Source organism: Danio rerio, chromosome 20, assembly GCF_052040795.2.
Source record: "Danio rerio strain M-AB ecotype USA chromosome 20, GRCz13ab, whole genome shotgun sequence".
Classification (NCBI taxonomy): Eukaryota; Metazoa; Chordata; class Actinopteri; order Cypriniformes; family Danionidae; genus Danio; species Danio rerio.
In genome coordinates, this window is record NC_141040.1 from 5,189,502 (window position 1) to 5,207,890 (window position 18,389).

An 18,389-nucleotide genomic window follows, 5' to 3' on the forward strand; every position below is an offset into this window, starting at 1 on the left:
CACATGAACACAGAGCCTTCTAGCCCAGCCAGGACTCGAACCACCTTATTGCTTTGAGGCGACACCGCTAACATGGCATTGTTGTCTCACAGCAAGAAGGTCGCTGGTTTTTAGGCTTATCTGAGTCAGTTGGCCATTCTGTGTGGAGTTTGAATGTTCTCCTTGTGTTGGTTTCCTCCGGGTGCTCTCGTTTCCCGCTCAAGTCCAAAGACATGCGCTATAGGTGAATTGTGTAGACTAAATTGTCCGTAGTGCATGTGTGTGAATTAGAGAGTATACGTGTTTCCAAGTGATGGGTTGCAGCTGGAAGGGCATCCGCTGGATAAGTTGGCGGTTCATTCCGCTGCGGCGACCGCTGATGAATAAAGGGACTAAGCCCTAAAAGAAAATGAATGAATTTTCTGGTCTCTACCATTGTCCAATTTAATTGTCACAAAAAGTCTTGATTCCTCCCGGCTTTTAGTAGAGAGATCCACCAGAAACCATTATATAAGTTTACAGATCTTACAGTAACTCTTTTTTTTTTTTGGGAATTTTAATTCCTCTAATAACTTTCAAAGTGCTCCAAGGTCTTAGTGTAAGAAAAACAGTGACTCCAGAACCTCAGTATTGACCAAAAGAGTTTGAAGGATCCCAATTACTGCAAAAGGGTCCTGCAAGTACAGCATAGACTGTCAGTGGTTCCTCAAGGAACCCCTTCTTTGAAGGGTCGAGGCACTTAAAATACATTTTGAAGTTCCTTGAGTACTTAACAGCAGTGGCGCCTGCAGCCGTATAGCTTTACGTACTGTGCACACATTGCAAGAATCAGATGCTTTGTTTCCAGTGAGGACATCAAGAAACTTGTTCATGCTTTTATCAGCAGTAGGGTGGATTACTGTAATGGACTCCTCACTGGCCTTCCCAAAAAGACAGTCAGACAGTTGCAGATCATCCAGAATGCTGCGGACAGGATTCTGACCAGAACCAGGAAATCAGAGCTCATCACACCTGTCCTCAGGTCTTTACACTGGCTACCTTCAGAATAGATTTTAAAGTATTATTACTGGTCTATCACTTAATGGCCTAGAACCACAATACATTACAGATATGCTCACTGAATACAAACCTAATTGATCACTCAGATTTTTAGGATCAAATAAACTAGAAATACCAAGAGTTCAGTCAAAGCAGGTTGAATCAGTCTTCAGCTACTAACAGCGCCCCCTGCTGCTGGAATCAGCTTCCAGAAATAATCAGATGTGCTCCAACATTAGGCACATTCAAATCAAGACTGAGGGTGCTTTCACATCTGTAGTTCGCTTCATTTGGTCCGGACCAAACGCAATAAATGATACATTGTTGCATCTTCTGCCGTCTTTGGGTCGTTTTCACACCACACTGCTGGCTTTTTTTCCGAACCAGTTAAAACGAACCAAAATGCAGTCATCTGACAAAATCCACATTTCTCATTGGCCAGAAGTTGTTGAACATATTTCCTAAACTGCTTATTGATTGGTCAGAATTCACGTGCGGGAAAATGCCAGTGAACTCCCGCAGGTAAACAAAACCTTTTACTCTGGAGGGACGACTGCGCTGGCTGATTGTGTCCCTGCTTTAGACAAACTATACATTTTGAAAATGAAGCGCGGCCGCGGCTGGAAAACAGTGTTTAATGCATCGCTCGTCACTTCAGGAGGAGACGTGAATTAATTTAGCTAAACTGTGACATGGTCATCATGCGGAAATATTACCAACGATCCATCAGGTAATGTTTTCCCCTCTCTCTCTGTTGGTAAAGCGCTGTCAACAAATATTTTTCCTCCATATCCCATAATACACAGCGCATCGGCCTACGGCAGCTGAATTAGTCCAAAACGCGCAGTACTTTTTGCGGTTGGACCTGTTTTAGTACGGATCATATTCTCACCACAAACGAACCGCTCCAGGGTTCGTTTGAAAGCATACCGAGACCACCTCTTCAAGCAGGTCTCGGTACGCTTGTTTGGTCCGCTTTTGGTGCACACTCGAGTACGACTGCTGCATTCTCACCTGCCCAAACGAACCGTACCAAAAGGTAAAACGAACTCTAGTGCAATTTAATCGAACTAAATAAGGCAGGTGTGAAAGCACCCTGAAAACACATCTGTTTAGCTCTGCATTTACTGAATGAGCACTGTGCTACGTCCGACAGATCACACTATTGTCTTTCTTTTCTTTTTCATTCTTTTATAATTATTAATAATAATTAATATTTGAATCTGTTTTTAATCATTTGAATTATTTGTTTTTTATTTTCTTATGCTTGTCTTTTTTTATTTTTGTTTATGTAAAGCACTTTGAATTGCCACCGTGTATGAAATGTGTTACCGTGTGATTGTGTTGCTAAAATCACACAAAGGAGAGTAAATAATCAGATAATTACCATTTTTGGCTGAACGATCCTTTTAAAACTCCATTTTCTTTCAGGATTACTATCCTTTCTACAGTCTTCAGGAATATTTTTCACAATTCTGATTTCTTAAACTATCTACCCATCTCAGATAGCAGCAGATCCATGTCGGATTTTCCTAAGCTCCACGGAATTGGTCTGAATCCATTTCTCTGCAGCCCAGCACATCACACAGATATGGACTGAATCACAGAGTAAATCATTCTGTGCTCTAAACTGAAAAACACAGTGTAAGATCGCTACCATATACGTTGAGAAATGAGCTTTTACAGTATTTTAGTAAAAAAAAAAAAACACCAGCAGCGAATTTATATTCAACACCAAATCCTGTCACTTGCAGGTTTGAATCTCCCCGTCAACACTACAGACCTGAAGCTTTGCCCTCAAGCAGCATATTCCCGGAATATTGCTTAAACTGCTATATTTGTGAAATGACAGCTGTTAATGGTGTGATATGTGTGCATGGTGGAGAGGCAGATCGACTCTGGGGATGGATCGGCCTGTTCAGCATGAGCAGGATGTGAAAGGACCTCCCCCAGCACCAGTGGCAGCAGCTCAAGCACAGAAACTGGGTCAGACGAGGAAAAGCACACACACACACACATATTCAGGCAGGCAGGCTGAGCTCCAGAGTGATGCTGTGACACTGCTGGGTTTTCTTCACAATAGAAAGAGAACACATTCTAATACAAAATAGCAAGTGATGGAAAGTCTTACCATTTCAAGGACACACGTTTGATGGAATGAAATTCGGAAGACAGCCATCCTCTACCAATTAGTTCTGTTGCTATTTAAAGTGTGTTTGAAATCTAAATTTAAATGTTTATTTTGCTAGCTAACATCGTTATTCTTAAGGTGAATAAATAATCCCTGTTGACGTCAACCTGAGACTGCATGTTAATACCCTCTCTTACCGTTAGTTTGCTATGAGGGAATGATCCATAAAAGTTGCACCTATATTCTATTTCAATTCAATTTCGATTCACCTTTTTCTGTATGGCACTTTTACAATGTAAATTGTGTCAAAGCAGTTTAGCACGAACATTTCTCCTATGGCCAAACGTCTTGTGCAGAGCTGCAGTCTAGGCGCTGGAGAAGCTGGATGTCAGCGAGACTCGTCTGTCCACGGAGCACCTCAGGAATCGGTCTCATGCTCTCCACTCCTCCATCACCACCACAGCAGCTGCTCAGGATACGGCCTGGTCCAGGATTATGGAAACCTTGGGATCATCACGTCGCTGGTCTTGGATCACATCAGTGGCACTGCATAGTCTCTGAGGGCCGCGGGATGAGTATCTCCTGGTGACAATAGAGAATAAAGAGAATAATTAGCGTAGCTGCTGTTCATAGTGTATATAAGCAAGATGCAGAAACCTGTGTGAGGCACATTCATGCATCATACCATTATATGATGCATTGAGTTTATACTTTACTAAACAGATAGGTCTTTAATCTAGTTTTGAACTAAGAGAGGAAGGCTATTCCATAGTTTAGGAGCCATAAATGAGAAGGCTCGACCTCCTTTAGTTGACTTTGCTGTTCTAGGTACTACCAGAAGCCCTGAGTTTTAAGATCTTAAAGAGCAGCTTGGATTGTAGCAAGACAAAAGGTTGGTTAGATAAACAGGAGCTAGATTATTTAAAGCTTTATAGGTAAGAAGCATTATTTTATAATCAATACAAATTAGTTGGAAGAACATGAAGATACTGAACTTCAGGTTAATGCAGACTATCACAAAACCATTATTAAGTGTCATTGTATTACAAATTTCATCTGAAAGCTGAATAAATAAGCTTTCCATTGATGTTAATGATCTTAAGCTAGGATACAGCTATTTTAAAATCTCGAATCTGAGGGTAGGAAAACATTTAATACTTAAAAAAAATGCCTTCAAAGTTGTCCAAATTAAGTACTTCACAATGTAAATTACTAATCAGGAATCAAGTCTTGAGATAGGTTAATATTTTGTAATTACTACATATGTAAAAGAACCACCTGTTGCTTTGTGTTGGAGAAAATGTGGTAAATTAGAGATCATACCCAAATTTTTGGGGGACTGCTCTAAGATTCAAGAATTTAGAATTTTAAAAAAAAAAGAAATAGATCCTGGATAGCATACGAATGTCGGCCACTTATGCAGCACTGGTGGTCTTCCTTTGGCCCAGACATAATGAATGTAAGCCGGAAGCTACCCACGTGTACATTTGCAAAAGGAGGCAAAAGATTCAAATTCATATATGGGGCATTTAAAGCAAAGATTTGGCACTTATGGCAAAATGTAATCTGATTATACATCCGATTTGTATAATATTCAACTTCTATTAACCCCAGGAGTTTCCCCATCATGGCCACATTAGCAGCACAAGATGGCAGCCATCCTTTAATAAAAAAACATGTCTCGAGCTGAAGCTGGCACAGGCCCAAACTGCACTTAGAACAAGACACGGTGTCGCTCAAATGTATATAGGGGTACATTTTCAGAATGAGCCTATCTTGAAGGATCCTACAATTCACAGGTGTGTGTTTTGGGTCTACAATAATAATGTCTGCTTCCCTCAATGTTATGAATTTATGTAAAAATAAATAAATAAATAAATAAACATTTTTATTATGTTCACCTGTTCCTTGTTTAGTTTCCTGTTGTCCCAGTGTATGTAATGCCCTTACTACTGCTCATTTTCCATACTAGCTAGTTTAGTTTTGTTAGTCTGCTCAAATAAACACAGCTGCTGCTAGATCCTCACATTACTTTCCCTACCACTACACACTACTCTTACTACTAACCTTTTTTTTTTTTTGCATAAAATTAATTTACATTTTGAAATTTTTGTGGCACATTTGTAGTATAGCTACTGCACCAACACAATCTCACGGTAATTCGTAACCTTTTTATTTAGTGGCTAATTCGTATGAATTCGTACGATCTAGTTCGTACAATTTAGTAAGATTTGCTTATCCCCAATCACGGCCAACCGTTAGGGGTGGGGTTAGGTGCCACGCCTCCTTTTTAAAATCGTACCATTTCGTACGACAGAACTCGTACGAATTCGTACGAATTAGCCACTAAACTGGCAAAATGTAAAATACTTATGTTTTCTCGTGAGATCAGGCTGACTGCACAAACCAAAACCAAAGTCTGATAGCCACAATGCAATATAAACATTGGAGAGGAGAGCGCTAATTGAACTTGCTGCATTATATACAGCGGAAGTCAGAATTATTAGCCCCCTTTGAATTTTCCTTTCTTTTTTTAAATATTTCCCAAAGGATGTTTAACAGGGCAAGGAAATTTTCACAGTATGTCTGATAATATTTTTTCTTCTGGAGAAAGTCTTATTTGTTTAATTTCGGCTAGAATAAAAGCAGTTTTTAATTTATTAAGAACCATTTTAAGGTCAAAATTATTTGCCCCTTTAAGCTGTATTTTTTTCGACAGTCTACAGAACAAATTATTGTTTTACAATAACTTGCCTAATTAATTACCCTAACCTGCCTAGTTAACCCTAGTTAAGCCTTTAAATGTCACTTTAAGCTTTAAAGAAGTGTCCTGAAAAACATCTAGTCAAATATTATTTACTGTCAACATGGCAAAGATAAAATAAATCAGTTATTAGAAATTATTTATTAAAACTATTATGTTTAGAAATGTTGTGAACAAAATCTGCTCTCCTTTAAACAGAAATTGGTGAGACAGTAAACAGGGGGGCTAATAATTCTTCAACTGTATATATTTTTTCCAATCTTCTGATGTATTTCCTGTAACGTTTTGTAATGTATCTTCGCTCGATTTGTATATTATTCAACTTCCTGTTAACCCCAGGAGTTTCCCCATCATGGCCACAATTTAAACGGCAGCACAAGATGGCAGCCGTCCTTTAATAACAAAACATGTCTCGAGCTGAAGCTGGCACAGGCCCAAACTGCATTTAGAGCAAGGCACGGTGTCGCTGATTGCATTTTTCCTAATTAAGCCTCGTCTGACCTTGGCAGAGGCAAATCATTAGATTCTCATTTTAATAATCACACCGCAGCGGTTATATCCCACTGGGTCTCTGACGGCACTGGAGCAGTCTTTAAGCTCTTCTTAATTTTCTTGTTTACAAGAAGGACTCGACGTTATAGCAAGCGTAAGTAATTGTGTTGGTGGATATGATGACATAAATGACTCTCTAATTTAGGCCCACAGTGTATGTTAGCAGAACAGAAACGCTTTGACTGTAATGTTTTGGTTAGCATTTGTTTTTCAGATGTATGTTGTTCGGTTTCTGCAGAGGATGGCGATTGACGATAGCGTAATCATGGAATTACCTGATCATTATTAATTAGGTAATAACTTGATTATCTTTAGTTGTGCTAATGAGTGGTTGCCTAGCAGCCAACCTTACTCGTGCAAGCCACTATTCAAGGCAAGGATCTGTTTTAACCGTAACTGAAAAGCAAATCTGAAACACTGCGGAAATTCACACAGAAGAGGAGAGTTGTTTAATTATAGAATCAAGACCTGCGTGGAGCTAAAACCAGAGTGTTTGAAAGTAATACATGTGTCAATTTGCATAATCGTTGAGAATATTTACGACTGATTTATTCTGAACATACTGTATGTAAAAAGAGTTCTTCTGAGGTTTTTATATAGCAGATATTAAGGCGAAGACAAAATGTCTAGCCCTCAAGTGATATTTAAATTCTTTTTCAAACATTTCCCAAGTGCTTGTCAACAGATTTTCCAGCGCTTTTTAAACCATTCTAGGTTTATTAAGTAATTTACTTTAGATTTCCCATGAAGCCATAATATTTTACTATGTATTTTCCAAGATATTTACCTTAAATTTGACATCTTTTACAAGATGTGTGCCTTCGGTGTCTCCAGAATGTGTCTGTAAAGTTTCAGCTCAAAATACCCATCAGATAATTAATTGTAGCCTCCAGAATCTGCCCATTTTGGTGTCTGAGTATAGTGTGGCTGTTTTTGTAGCCTGTCGCTTTAAGGCTGATTATACTTCTGTGTCAAGCACAAACGTATGCTACGGTGCAGCCTACGCGTTGACGCATAGCCCTACGCCATGGTCATTGGCGTCGCTGATGTGCACCTCTCAAAAAATGTAACTACACGTCGCAACGATGCGTAGCGCAAGCTCTGTGATTGGTCGGCTTGGTATCACTGACGAGTCTGGGCGGGACAGAGAGCCGCACGAGCAGTGCAAACTCGATGGAGCGATTGTTTACAAGTGTGAAGTCTATACCTGTCAACATTGGGATGTGAAAATAAGGGATATGCCCATCATAATAAGGGACTCACGTTTTAAAAAACTCACGTTTTAGAGCATGGGGCGACCCCTGGTGGTTCAGCGGTATAGGGAGGCTCGGCTGTTTAGAGAGAGACTGAAAATAAGGGAGAAACACGGGAAAATACCTTTACGGGATGATAGCGGGATAGAACAGTAAAAATACAGGAGAATCCCGGGAAAAACAGGAGGCTTGACAGGTATGGTAGAGTCCTGTGAAGGAGCTCCGGATGGAAAGTTTTGTTTTGTGTTTACCTCATAGTTAAATTTGTAGCATGTCCGCCGGTTCCTGCCTCAAAATGAGCGAGTTTGAGCCACTTGTACATTCAGGAAGTGTTCAGGAAAAACAAAACACCAGCGAAGAAACTCGACACAGAGGAACATTTACACCTCACTGCCAACTATAGACTATATTTCGAAAGTGTTAATGCAGACCAACAGAGACAGCGGCTGCGTCCGAAACCGCCTACAACTCAGTAGGTACTGCATTTGAATTTAAACGTACTACTCGACCGTTAGAAAAGTACGTTCTATACAGTATGAATGTGAAAAGTATGAATGGAATTCGGACGTACTACATCCGCCATTTTGTCATGGCCACGTGACCTACCAGCATCAGTTGCATCGCTTAACTTCCATTCATGAATTCGCTCGCGGGGCATCATGGGATAGCGCAGTATGCATGGGATGCGCACTCCTGAATCTCGCCGGAAGTAGTAAGTCATCCGGGTATTTCTCGTATACTTATTTTCGAATTCTATGAATTCGGACATACTACTCGGCTCGCATACTGATTTTGGCGTACTATATAGTATGGAAGTATGCGGTTTCGGATGCAGTACAGCTACGCGCGTTGCATGCGCCGTGGGTTACGCCGGTCACTTGACGCAGAAGTATAAACCAGGCTTTAAATGTAAATGTGCTGCTTCTCCCTGTCTATTGTTCCCACGTGCGTGTCTGCTTCTCATCATGAGTTACCTCAGATAAACAGCAGTCAGTGATAGTCAGACATGAATGAAACTGAAATAAAGCTCATCAAAAATAGCAAGTAAGTTTATTTCATGTATTTGTGGTGGAGTCTATTCAAGCCTTTCTGAAATGATGAGTCTCACACAAATGCCATTTGCAGTACACACACAAATGTCAGTGTTTACTGACACCTTGCGGCCGTGGTGATTATAGCGGTTAAGAATTAAATAGCAATTTTACTTTACTATATTACAATTTTTTTTTAAAAACGTTTAAAACTTATAAAAATCACAGAGAGTTGGCACAAATATTTGAATCCCAGTTTATTGGCAAGAAAATGTTCTGTGAACGTGTGTAAACATGCTATTGTAGAAACATGGTGCCTGTCAATCAATTCAGTGAGCAGGGAAAATTGGATTTCTACAGCACGTTGCAATAGGCCTCAAAATCCCTAGGATTTGGGTCCTATTTTATGGTCAGGAAATTTGTTTAAAAGACTTGTTGTGTTTATATCACTCCAATATGACTGTGGACAGACTATATCTGCACACAGTCCTTTCCAAACAGCCTACAAACGTTGATTTTCATCATTAAAGTGCAATTTGAAGGCTTACCTACAGGTTAACTATGCAAGTTAATTAGTCAAGATGCTAGATGTTTTGATTTCTGTAACTAGAATTTTACAGGGGCTAATAATATTGACTGTTTGCACATTATTTTTTATATATTATTATACCACCCAAAAAGTGCACCTATGGTGAAAAAAAAACGTTTCAAGCTGTTTGGACACACATATGTGTTGGTATAGTGTATAGACCGTCATATTGGGGTGATATAGACATACCCAGTCCTTTTTTTTCAATTTAACAATATAAAACGGTGGACCAATTGGAGCGGTTTTCAGGCCGACCGCAACTTGATGTAGGGGTGCGGTCCACCCGCCCAGCGAATTGATTGACAGCTGCGTATTAACATGTCCCGGTAGTCACGTGTATAATCATATCAACAAGACAGGACGTGCGCGAAATAAAAGGTCTGTTCAGTTTGCTAGGATCATTAATCATCATCAAATGTGATCAAGAGTGAGTTTCACAAGTTTAAAATGTTTCAAAACAGTGCACGTGTGTAATGAATTACAGCGATTTAAAGGTTTTAGCTGGTCATCTCCCAGCCTGACCAGCTAAGACCAGGCTGGAAATGGCTGGAAACCAGCCTGGAAGTGGCCAAAACCCCTCTAAAACCAGCCTGGTCGACCAGCTAAAACCAGCCTAGGCTGGTTTAAGCTGTTTTTTTCAGTATGGATATTGTACTATTTATCCTGCCCTTTCTCTAAAGCTGCTTTGAAGCCACTATTAGACACACGTGCTACAGAAATAAAGATGACTTGACAATTTTCAATCTGCTGTTCAAAAACGGTAAAAGATATTGGTAAAAATCAGCTTGCTGTTTTTGTGTAACGCAGAACATGACACAATGCTAACTTTTAAGCAGTACTGCCATCTTGTGGGGTTTCACAGCATAATTTTAAATATAACCCAGCAAATATTACTTTCTCCTGATAGAGTTAGAGGAAAATAGTACAGAAGAGGGCAGTAATGATACAAACAGGATGCCAGCTGCCGTTAAAACCTTAAGAAGAAGATGAAGAAGGACACTAGTTTACTTCCGCCGATCGTACTAAATGTGTTAATGCTTCATGTCAAAGACCATAGAATACCTTAAAGGGACTTTGTTCATATAGTAAAGCGTGTTTATGTTCGCGTCGAATACATAACCATGACGTGTAAGCGTTCGAAAACGACGTTTCAAAGACGGGAGCGCAGTAGCAAGTTCCACTGCTGTGTCCCGCAATGTACAGCATCTTCCAAGTTCAACTCAGTCCTCAGTTTCCACACGTTTCCCAAAGACAAAGATGCGCAGGAGAGGTGGGTGGTTAATATTCGACGGGACAATTTTAAAGTTACCCCAAAGAAACGGGTGTGTAGCCGACATTTCAAATGCAGCGACCTGATCGAGCCTTTAACTTCAGGTGGACACAGGCGTTTGGAGAAAGGAGCCATCCCGGTGCTTTTTCACTGGAACAACTTCACCGCCCCAGCCGAACAGCCTGCAGTTTTGGAAAGGATAAAAACAGACCAACTGCATAGTGATGATGATGACCCTTCTATGGATGCGATTGCTCACACTTCTCACCTTGATTCCATCCCCACCTCTGCAGCTCGAGACCACACTGAGGATCTACTTGTGGAAATTGCGAGTCTCCGAAAACACATAGAGGAGATTTCCCTGAGCAGCAGGTTTTGTTTGGAGAGGTTCGCCGCATCCGATGATGACATTAGGTTTTACACCAGGTAGGCTGACGATGTCAACAGTACGGTTTTGACATACTTTCTCCATCATATAACAATAAAAAATAGACAATTGTTTCAGTCTTAACACAATATATCCCCTAGAGGGAAATATTATTGGAATAAAAAAAATTATTGATATTAATTGGAATGCTACCTGGTCAATACCCATTAAATTTAGCCTTTTTTAAATAAAGTTAAAGGAGTGGACTTTAAAATACTTCACAAAATGAATCCTTGTAAATTACTTTATATAAATTCATGAATATTAATAATGCTTGCACATTTTGTAATATACATGAGGATTAGCTATCTTTTATATAACTGTGATGTCTCAAATTTTGGAATGATGCTAGAGACGTGCTATTTGGGCAAAGAAATGTTAATGACAGGCTCTCTTTAAAACATGTAATTTGTACTTTTTCACACACAAAAAGAACGTTCGAGTATGTTGTGAACTTCTACATCTTACAAGGTAAATATTTTATTCATGAACAGAAATTTGCGAAATTGGCACCAAAATGTAATATCTTTTTATTAGAAATGGAAACTTTGAAAAAGTCTCTAATGCAAATTAAAAACAAAATATTTGATTTAATGTTAAATTTCATGATTTTTCTCTGGTACTGATCCCCCGCTGTAGTCTGATTGTATACTAAGTTATTATTTTTGTTTCTATGTATATAAGTATTTTTCAATACTTTTTTTTTCAATACTTTTTTTTCCTCAGATATATCCGCTTATAGGGCGGCAGAAAAGAGGACCGCGACACCTCACTTGTGACATAACCGGTCACTTTCGTTTTCACATTGGGATTGAGGGCAGCGTGATCGTCCTCTGCCTAGAGCGGCAGTTCAGCTCGCTCCGGCCCTGACCATAAGCTTTTGTTTCAGTATGTTGATGTACTTCCAACTGGAACTAAATATAGTGTGGGATCGGGGGTTTCTTTTTGCACATTATTCCCTCGTAGCAAAACTAACAGTAAGAGAGGCGTGGTTAAGAATAATTTAGCTGAAGCAATCAAACTGAAGTCAACAGGGCAGGGCTGCCACTCCAAATGTGAAAGCAAACAGTCAGACTTTGATTAAGGATTAACAATAAATTGTTCACAAATTGTTCACCATAACAATGTGCGCTAGCAAATTACGGTAAATTTTGATTTCACACAACTTTCTCAAGACTGTCGATATTAATATGTTCCACAGGTTTGCGACTCATGCCCACCTAATGGCCTTTTGGAGGTTGGTTGAGCCAGCAGCTGGCAAGGTTGTGCAAATGAGCAGAGCACGGGCTGCAGCCAACATAGATGAGCTCCCTCACACTTCCGGTGCAACGGTAAATGTATTAATCTGCATTTAAATCAGTTGATATTAGGGCTGCACAATATATCGCTTCAACATCGATATCACAATGTGCCCATCCACATTACATTGCCGGATCTGCAATGTACACTACCTGACAAAAGTCTTGTCGCCTATTCAAGTTTTAGGAACGGCAAATAATAATTCAACTTCTAGTTGATCATTTGGTAACAGAAGGGACTAATATGAAAGGCAAAGGCCTCTAGATTACGCCTATTTTATCAAAATAAGACACAATCATGCTTTGATTTTTAATTAGTTAATTAGGACAGTAAGATCTGACTTTGCTTAGACAAAAGTCTTGTCACTGAACTGAAACTATGTACAGTATAGAACAGTGGTTCTCAAACTGGCACGCAGTCTTCCTTCTAGTGGTACACGGAGGAATGAAATATGTCATTTTTATGCTACATATATTTCAAAATTGTATAGAAATATCTATAAAATATCTATAAAATATCAAAAAAATTATCTTATAACTGGTCAGGAACTTGTTAATAACTCATGAAAGAATGAAGTTATGTGTCACATGACCCTCTTCCTATTGAAAATACAAAAGTTGGATCCAAGATGGCCGACTTTAAAATGGCCACCATGGTCACCACCCATCTTGAAAAGTTTGCCCCCTCACATATACTAATGTGCCACAAACAGAACATTATTATCACCAACCATTCCCATTTTATTAAGGTGTATCCATATAAATGGCCCACCCTGTACAATAACTTGAACTAATTAACCTAGTTAAGCCTTTCAATGTCACTTTAAGCTGTATAGAAGTGTCCTGAAAAATTCTCACTTCAACTGCAGTAACAAAATACAAAACATAGCTCGTCGACATATAGTGCTGTAACACTTCAGGGCGTCCTGAGTTCGAATCCCGGCTTAAAGGGTCACGAAACACCAAAACACATTTTTTGAGCTGTTGACGGTCGTATATGTGTCCCACACTGCTAAAAACACTATTAGGTCACCTGTCCTTAACTATAATGTGTAAATTGGTTGTTTTTGCGTTATTTCAAGCAAATTCGTACTTCCGGTTTGAAACTAATTTTTGAAGCTGCGTCACGGTCATGACATAATAGCGTGTATTTCAGCGTGCAGACTGGGCGTCTGTGCCAGAGTGAGTCTTATTACGTCTTACAGTGTGATGCATTAATGCATGAGTAAGGCTTGATTCAAACCAATCAGCGCGCTCTATTGTGCAACTTCATTAATATTCATTACTAACACAGTGTTTAGACGGCAGAGACGCCACATTGTGTTGGCAAAACAAGCGTGAAGTGTTGCTTTTATAGTTTGCTGCAGTTAAGTTTTGTTTTCATTTTCTCTCTGTGAGAGCGCAGCTGGAGTCACGTGTGGATTACAGTGTACGCGACGCTCGACAACAATAACTTACGTGTCTAAGGAGGATTATTGTTTACCTGAGATCCGGATTCGCTTGTAGTCTTCTCTTCATAAAGACGCGGCTCTAGTTGCTGGTGATTGTCCTGTCTCTACAGATTTGGTAAGTGACCGACCAGTGCTCTTGGTTTATTCAGTTCGTATTTTTTTCGTATCGAAAAAACTATTGCACCGAGTGTAAACAAGTTAGCACTACAACCAAACTTTAACCTCGTGTAGGATTTTGTGACCGGAATAACACACGCGGCTTTCTGACGCTACCTGCCGAGTGCATCTAAGTTTCCGGGAAATGCTGAGTTTACCGTGCGGTATCAAACATTGCATGAAAATACACGCTTAGAGCAGTTCCTCGAATCAAATATCACGTTTGTCGGGAGGGACATGAATGAATTCCCTGAATGAAAGAGCCAAACTGCAGTTAAAGTCCACCATTTAATAATTTGGCAAATAATTCGACTACAGATGTCCATGTAAACACAGTCATATTGTCCGCTGTGTGTGTGTGTTTTGACTCTGAAATTCAGCACGCCCAAATAAACACTCCCACACCAAGCCTCTTTTCTTCCTCCGACACTCCCCCCTAAACAAAGCTGGACACACCGATTTTTCTGACTTTTTCCAAAGTAGAGGTGTGAAAACACCCTGCTGAAACGAGGTGGTTTCATGGCCCTTTAAGGACATTTCCCGTCCTCAACCCCTCTCCCTCTCCCACTTCGCTTCCTGTCTAAAATAATGTCCTATCCACTTAATAAAGGCCAAAAATAAATCTTTAAAAAAAAAGTATTTTAAATAGCCACTTAAGAGCTGAAATGAGCTGTCCACGTATGTGGCCACTAAGCCCTAGGAGGTTAAGATAATGCATTACTATTTTACAGTCAAACCTTCTTTGCCTTTGTACCTAGTTCTGACTTTGTAATTGATTTGTCTTATTTTCACAGTCTCTTCAACCCATTGATGAGTTTTTCCTGTTCATGACCTTCCTATCATTGGGCCTGATGCAGAGGGATTTGGCCCACAGATTCAGAATCCACCAATCCGCTGTGAGCCGCATCATCAACACATGGGCTACATTTCTGGATATGGTCCTCAGAGCTGTGGACATTTGGCTGGACAAGAAGACAGTCAAAGCTCACATGCCTGCCGTTTTCCAGCATTACACTGACACCCAGGTGATTTTGTACTGTGCTGAACTGCGTTGCCAGATACCAAACCCTCATCGGAGTGACTTATTCTCTACATACAAACCTCAGTGGAATTTTAAAGGGTTGATTGGGATGGCTCCTCACGGGGCTGTAACATTCGTTTCATCCCTTTACAAGGGCACCATCAGTGATCAAGAGATTGTAAAGCACTCTGGTGTCGAGGCTCTTGTTAAACCAAAAATGGCAATAATGGTGGATGAGGGTTTCCTGGTTGAAAACTGTGTGTCCTGCAAAGTCCACACACCTAGCATCCTGTCAAAGAGGGCACAAATGTCTGGGTCAGAGGTCAGGAAAATGCAGTCCCTTGCAAGATTGAGACTCCATGTTGAGCAGCTAATTGGAAGGGTGAAGGAGAACAAGATATTTAGCACGGTAATCCCTCTTTCACTTACTGGCAGCGTCAATCAACTGTACTCGGTTGTCTGTCATTTGGTCAACTACCAAAATGGACCCTTAGTTACTGGCCTGACTAGATGAAGGATTATAGAAATGGATGGTCTCTAAATGTATTTAGCTACTGTCATCACTTGAGTTGAATAATTTTCTTGTTTTATACCCTGCAGAAAAATCCAGTTTAAACCAGCCTAGGCTGGTTGGCTGGTTTTAGCTGGTCGACCAGGCTGGTTTTCGAGGGGTTTTGGCCATTTCCAGGCTGGTTTCCAGCCATTTTCAGCCTGGTCTTAGCTGGTCAGGCTGGAAACTGACCAGCTAAATCCAGCTAAAACCAGCTTGACCAGCCTGGTTTAAGCTGGACATAGCTGGTTTTGGCTGGGCTCCCAGCCTGGCTAGGCTGGTCAAGCTGGTTTTAACTGGTCAGCTTCCAGCCTGACTAGCTAAGACCAGGCTGGAAATGGCTGGAAACCAGCCTGGAAATGGCCAAAACCCCTCGAAAACCAGCTACCTCGAAAACCAACTACTGGATTTTTCAGTAGTTCAGGGAAAGCTTTTTTTTGTTTTTCATTGTACATAATTTGACAATTTTCACGTATAAGTTGTGAAAAAAAAAAGACTTTATTTGGATGACCAGAAATAAAAAGCCATGTTTGTTTTACTGTTTATGAGGGCTGTGCAATATGAAGATATCATATGAACAAAATAAAAAAACAGTTTCATATCATGCTCTGTCGTTTCTATCATGACCATGCACAAAATACATCGATTACGAGAATACGTTTTCATAATTTATATGTCCGCAATATTATATGGCATTATGGGGACGCTGGCGGAAACTTGAATAAGAGCCTGCAATCGTGTTACATTTGTAAAAAATTTGATATTAATATTTTTTGTATGCTTCTACATTTTTGATAATACATTTTTTTTCCCTCAGATTCTAAATGAAGTAAGAAATATGATCACAAATGAATAAATACATACTTTAAAATGTAAAAAAAAAAAAGAAAGAGTTTGGTCATTTTATGTGAGATGCTAATAGTCTAATCTGATTCAATGATTTATGCTAAGCTAAAAGAAAAAAGAAATAGTCCTTTACATGTGGTCAATTTATGTAAACTTGTTAATTGGATTTACAGAAATGGTGCTATATTGTCAGTCAAGTTTCAAATAGGAAAATTATTGAAACCCTTTGTTCATTTTTCAGTGAGATGCTAATGGTCTAATCCGATTCAATGATTTATGCTAAGCTAAGCTAAAATGCTCCCATCAGACCCTGAGATCAGGTGAAGGGATTCAAAAATGGTAAAACTCAACCTAATTTATATTTAAATTAATATAAAAATACAGGCCATTACGGGGACGCAGACAGAAGCTTAAATTGGAAATTTGTGAGAAAGTTGCAATCTTGAAAGCACGTTTGCTTTTAGCATTTTATTAAGCTATATATTTTTATATACAAGTTTTTTTTAAGTGTTTTATATTTTCGTATTATTCATTTTTTAGTTCTACGTTTCTGATTAAACATTTGCCCTGAGATTCTAAATAAAGTGAGAAATATGATCACATATGAATGAGTACTTTAAAATGAAAATTTAAGAATTTTCAGTTTGAGTGAACAATCCTTTATAAAAACTGGGGGGGCACAAACTCTTTCTGAGGGGTCAATGACAGCGATGTTTACGAGCGAGCTAAATGCTGCGTTGTGTAACTATGGTACACAGGCGGTATTTCTTCATAGTTGCCTAAATATCATTCTGAAATCTCGCCAAGACTCTCGAAGAGCGTAAAAGAGTAATAAGAGTTGAGCATGATATGACGTGAATACTAGTTAGCTCCCATAGAAATATACATTGGATGTCGCCTACCCTGATGTTGTCTATTAGAAGGAATGCGTCAATTGAGTCGCCATTTTAGTACAGGGTAGTGCTCCTTTAAAATTAACACTCCTTTTAATTGAGCGCCATCTAGCGGTCACATAATCTAATGACTAAATATTATGACAACTTGTTCAACTTCTTTTATAAATATATATATATATATATATATATATATATATATATATATATATATATATATATAAATTTGATATTACTTTTTTTCTCACCACCACACTGGTCTTTTTCACAAGACAAAATTTTGTTGTTGGAAACTGTATTTTATATACTTAAATTTGACTTTTGCATGCTAAAAGTACTTGAGTAAGAGACGTTTTACTTGATTTGGGTCATTAAAAAAAATGTAGCCTATTCCTGCTGTAGTCAACCTTAATCCTACTGTAGGTTGACATAAAACCAAAACAACACCCATTCTTGTCTTAGAACATTTTGTTAAGCAAATTTTAAAATAACAGTAAGTTCATAACATGTTAAATATATAGTATAATTTCCTGGTTTTAAACATACAGAATGATAATAAATATAGTTATGAAACAACCATAACATAACCCTTATGTCTTAGGACATCTTTGATTAACTTATTACCTACACCAAATGTTGACTAATGTACATTTATAACAACCATTTATTTGTTAGACTACTGTATTGTCAAACCATGTTGCATACACATGCATTCAACAGACTAACATGACAGTGCATTGCTGTAGAGGACAAATAAAACACGAGACAGGTGTTTAGAAAGAGTATAGTTTATTTAGATTGACATGCAAACAAGACAAACTTTCAGAAAACAACCCGGAAACATTATAACGCGCGCACTCGTGAATATAACCCGCGGTTGTCTTCAAAAGTCCTTCTTTGCGCAACAGCTTAGCTAAAAAAAACAAAGCAAAACATTACTACAGTCCGACAAAAAGCAAAGAGCATAGAATCACCAAGAGGCGACACTCTACAATTTGGGAAACAATAACGCGCTTTTTGAATAAATTAAATAAAAACAAAGCAGCAGCTTTTAATCGCGACAGCAATGAGATCCAATGGACGGCCGATCGCGATCACTTCAAAATGGCGGAATCCGGGGCTGTTGCTCTTGGTCATTCT

General features: G+C 39.1%; 1 protein-coding gene across 7 annotated transcripts; it reads left to right on the forward strand.

Moving 5' to 3' along the window:
- The first annotated feature begins 10,335 nt into the window (after positions 1 to 10,335).
- si:dkey-60a16.1 lies at positions 10,336 to 16,114 on the forward strand. 7 transcript variants are annotated; one of them, XR_015518071.1, is made up of 5 exons: positions 10,336 to 10,607; positions 10,712 to 11,033; positions 12,236 to 12,365; positions 14,734 to 15,674; positions 15,822 to 16,114. XR_015518071.1 is itself a non-coding variant. In XM_087297994.1 (4 exons), exons 1-4 carry the CDS (start codon positions 10,595 to 10,597, stop codon positions 15,472 to 15,474), a joined length of 1,206 nt encoding a protein of 401 aa, XP_087154120.1. In that variant the 5' UTR covers positions 10,336 to 10,594; the 3' UTR covers positions 15,475 to 16,114. The 7 variants fall into 7 exon arrangements, 3 of the variants coding, with proteins under 3 accessions (XP_087154120.1, XP_087154118.1, XP_087154119.1); XR_015518072.1 differs by having other exon boundaries at positions 14,734 to 15,616; positions 15,895 to 16,114; XR_015518068.1 differs by having other exon boundaries at positions 10,336 to 11,033.
- The last annotated feature ends 2,275 nt before the right edge of the window (positions 16,115 to 18,389 follow it).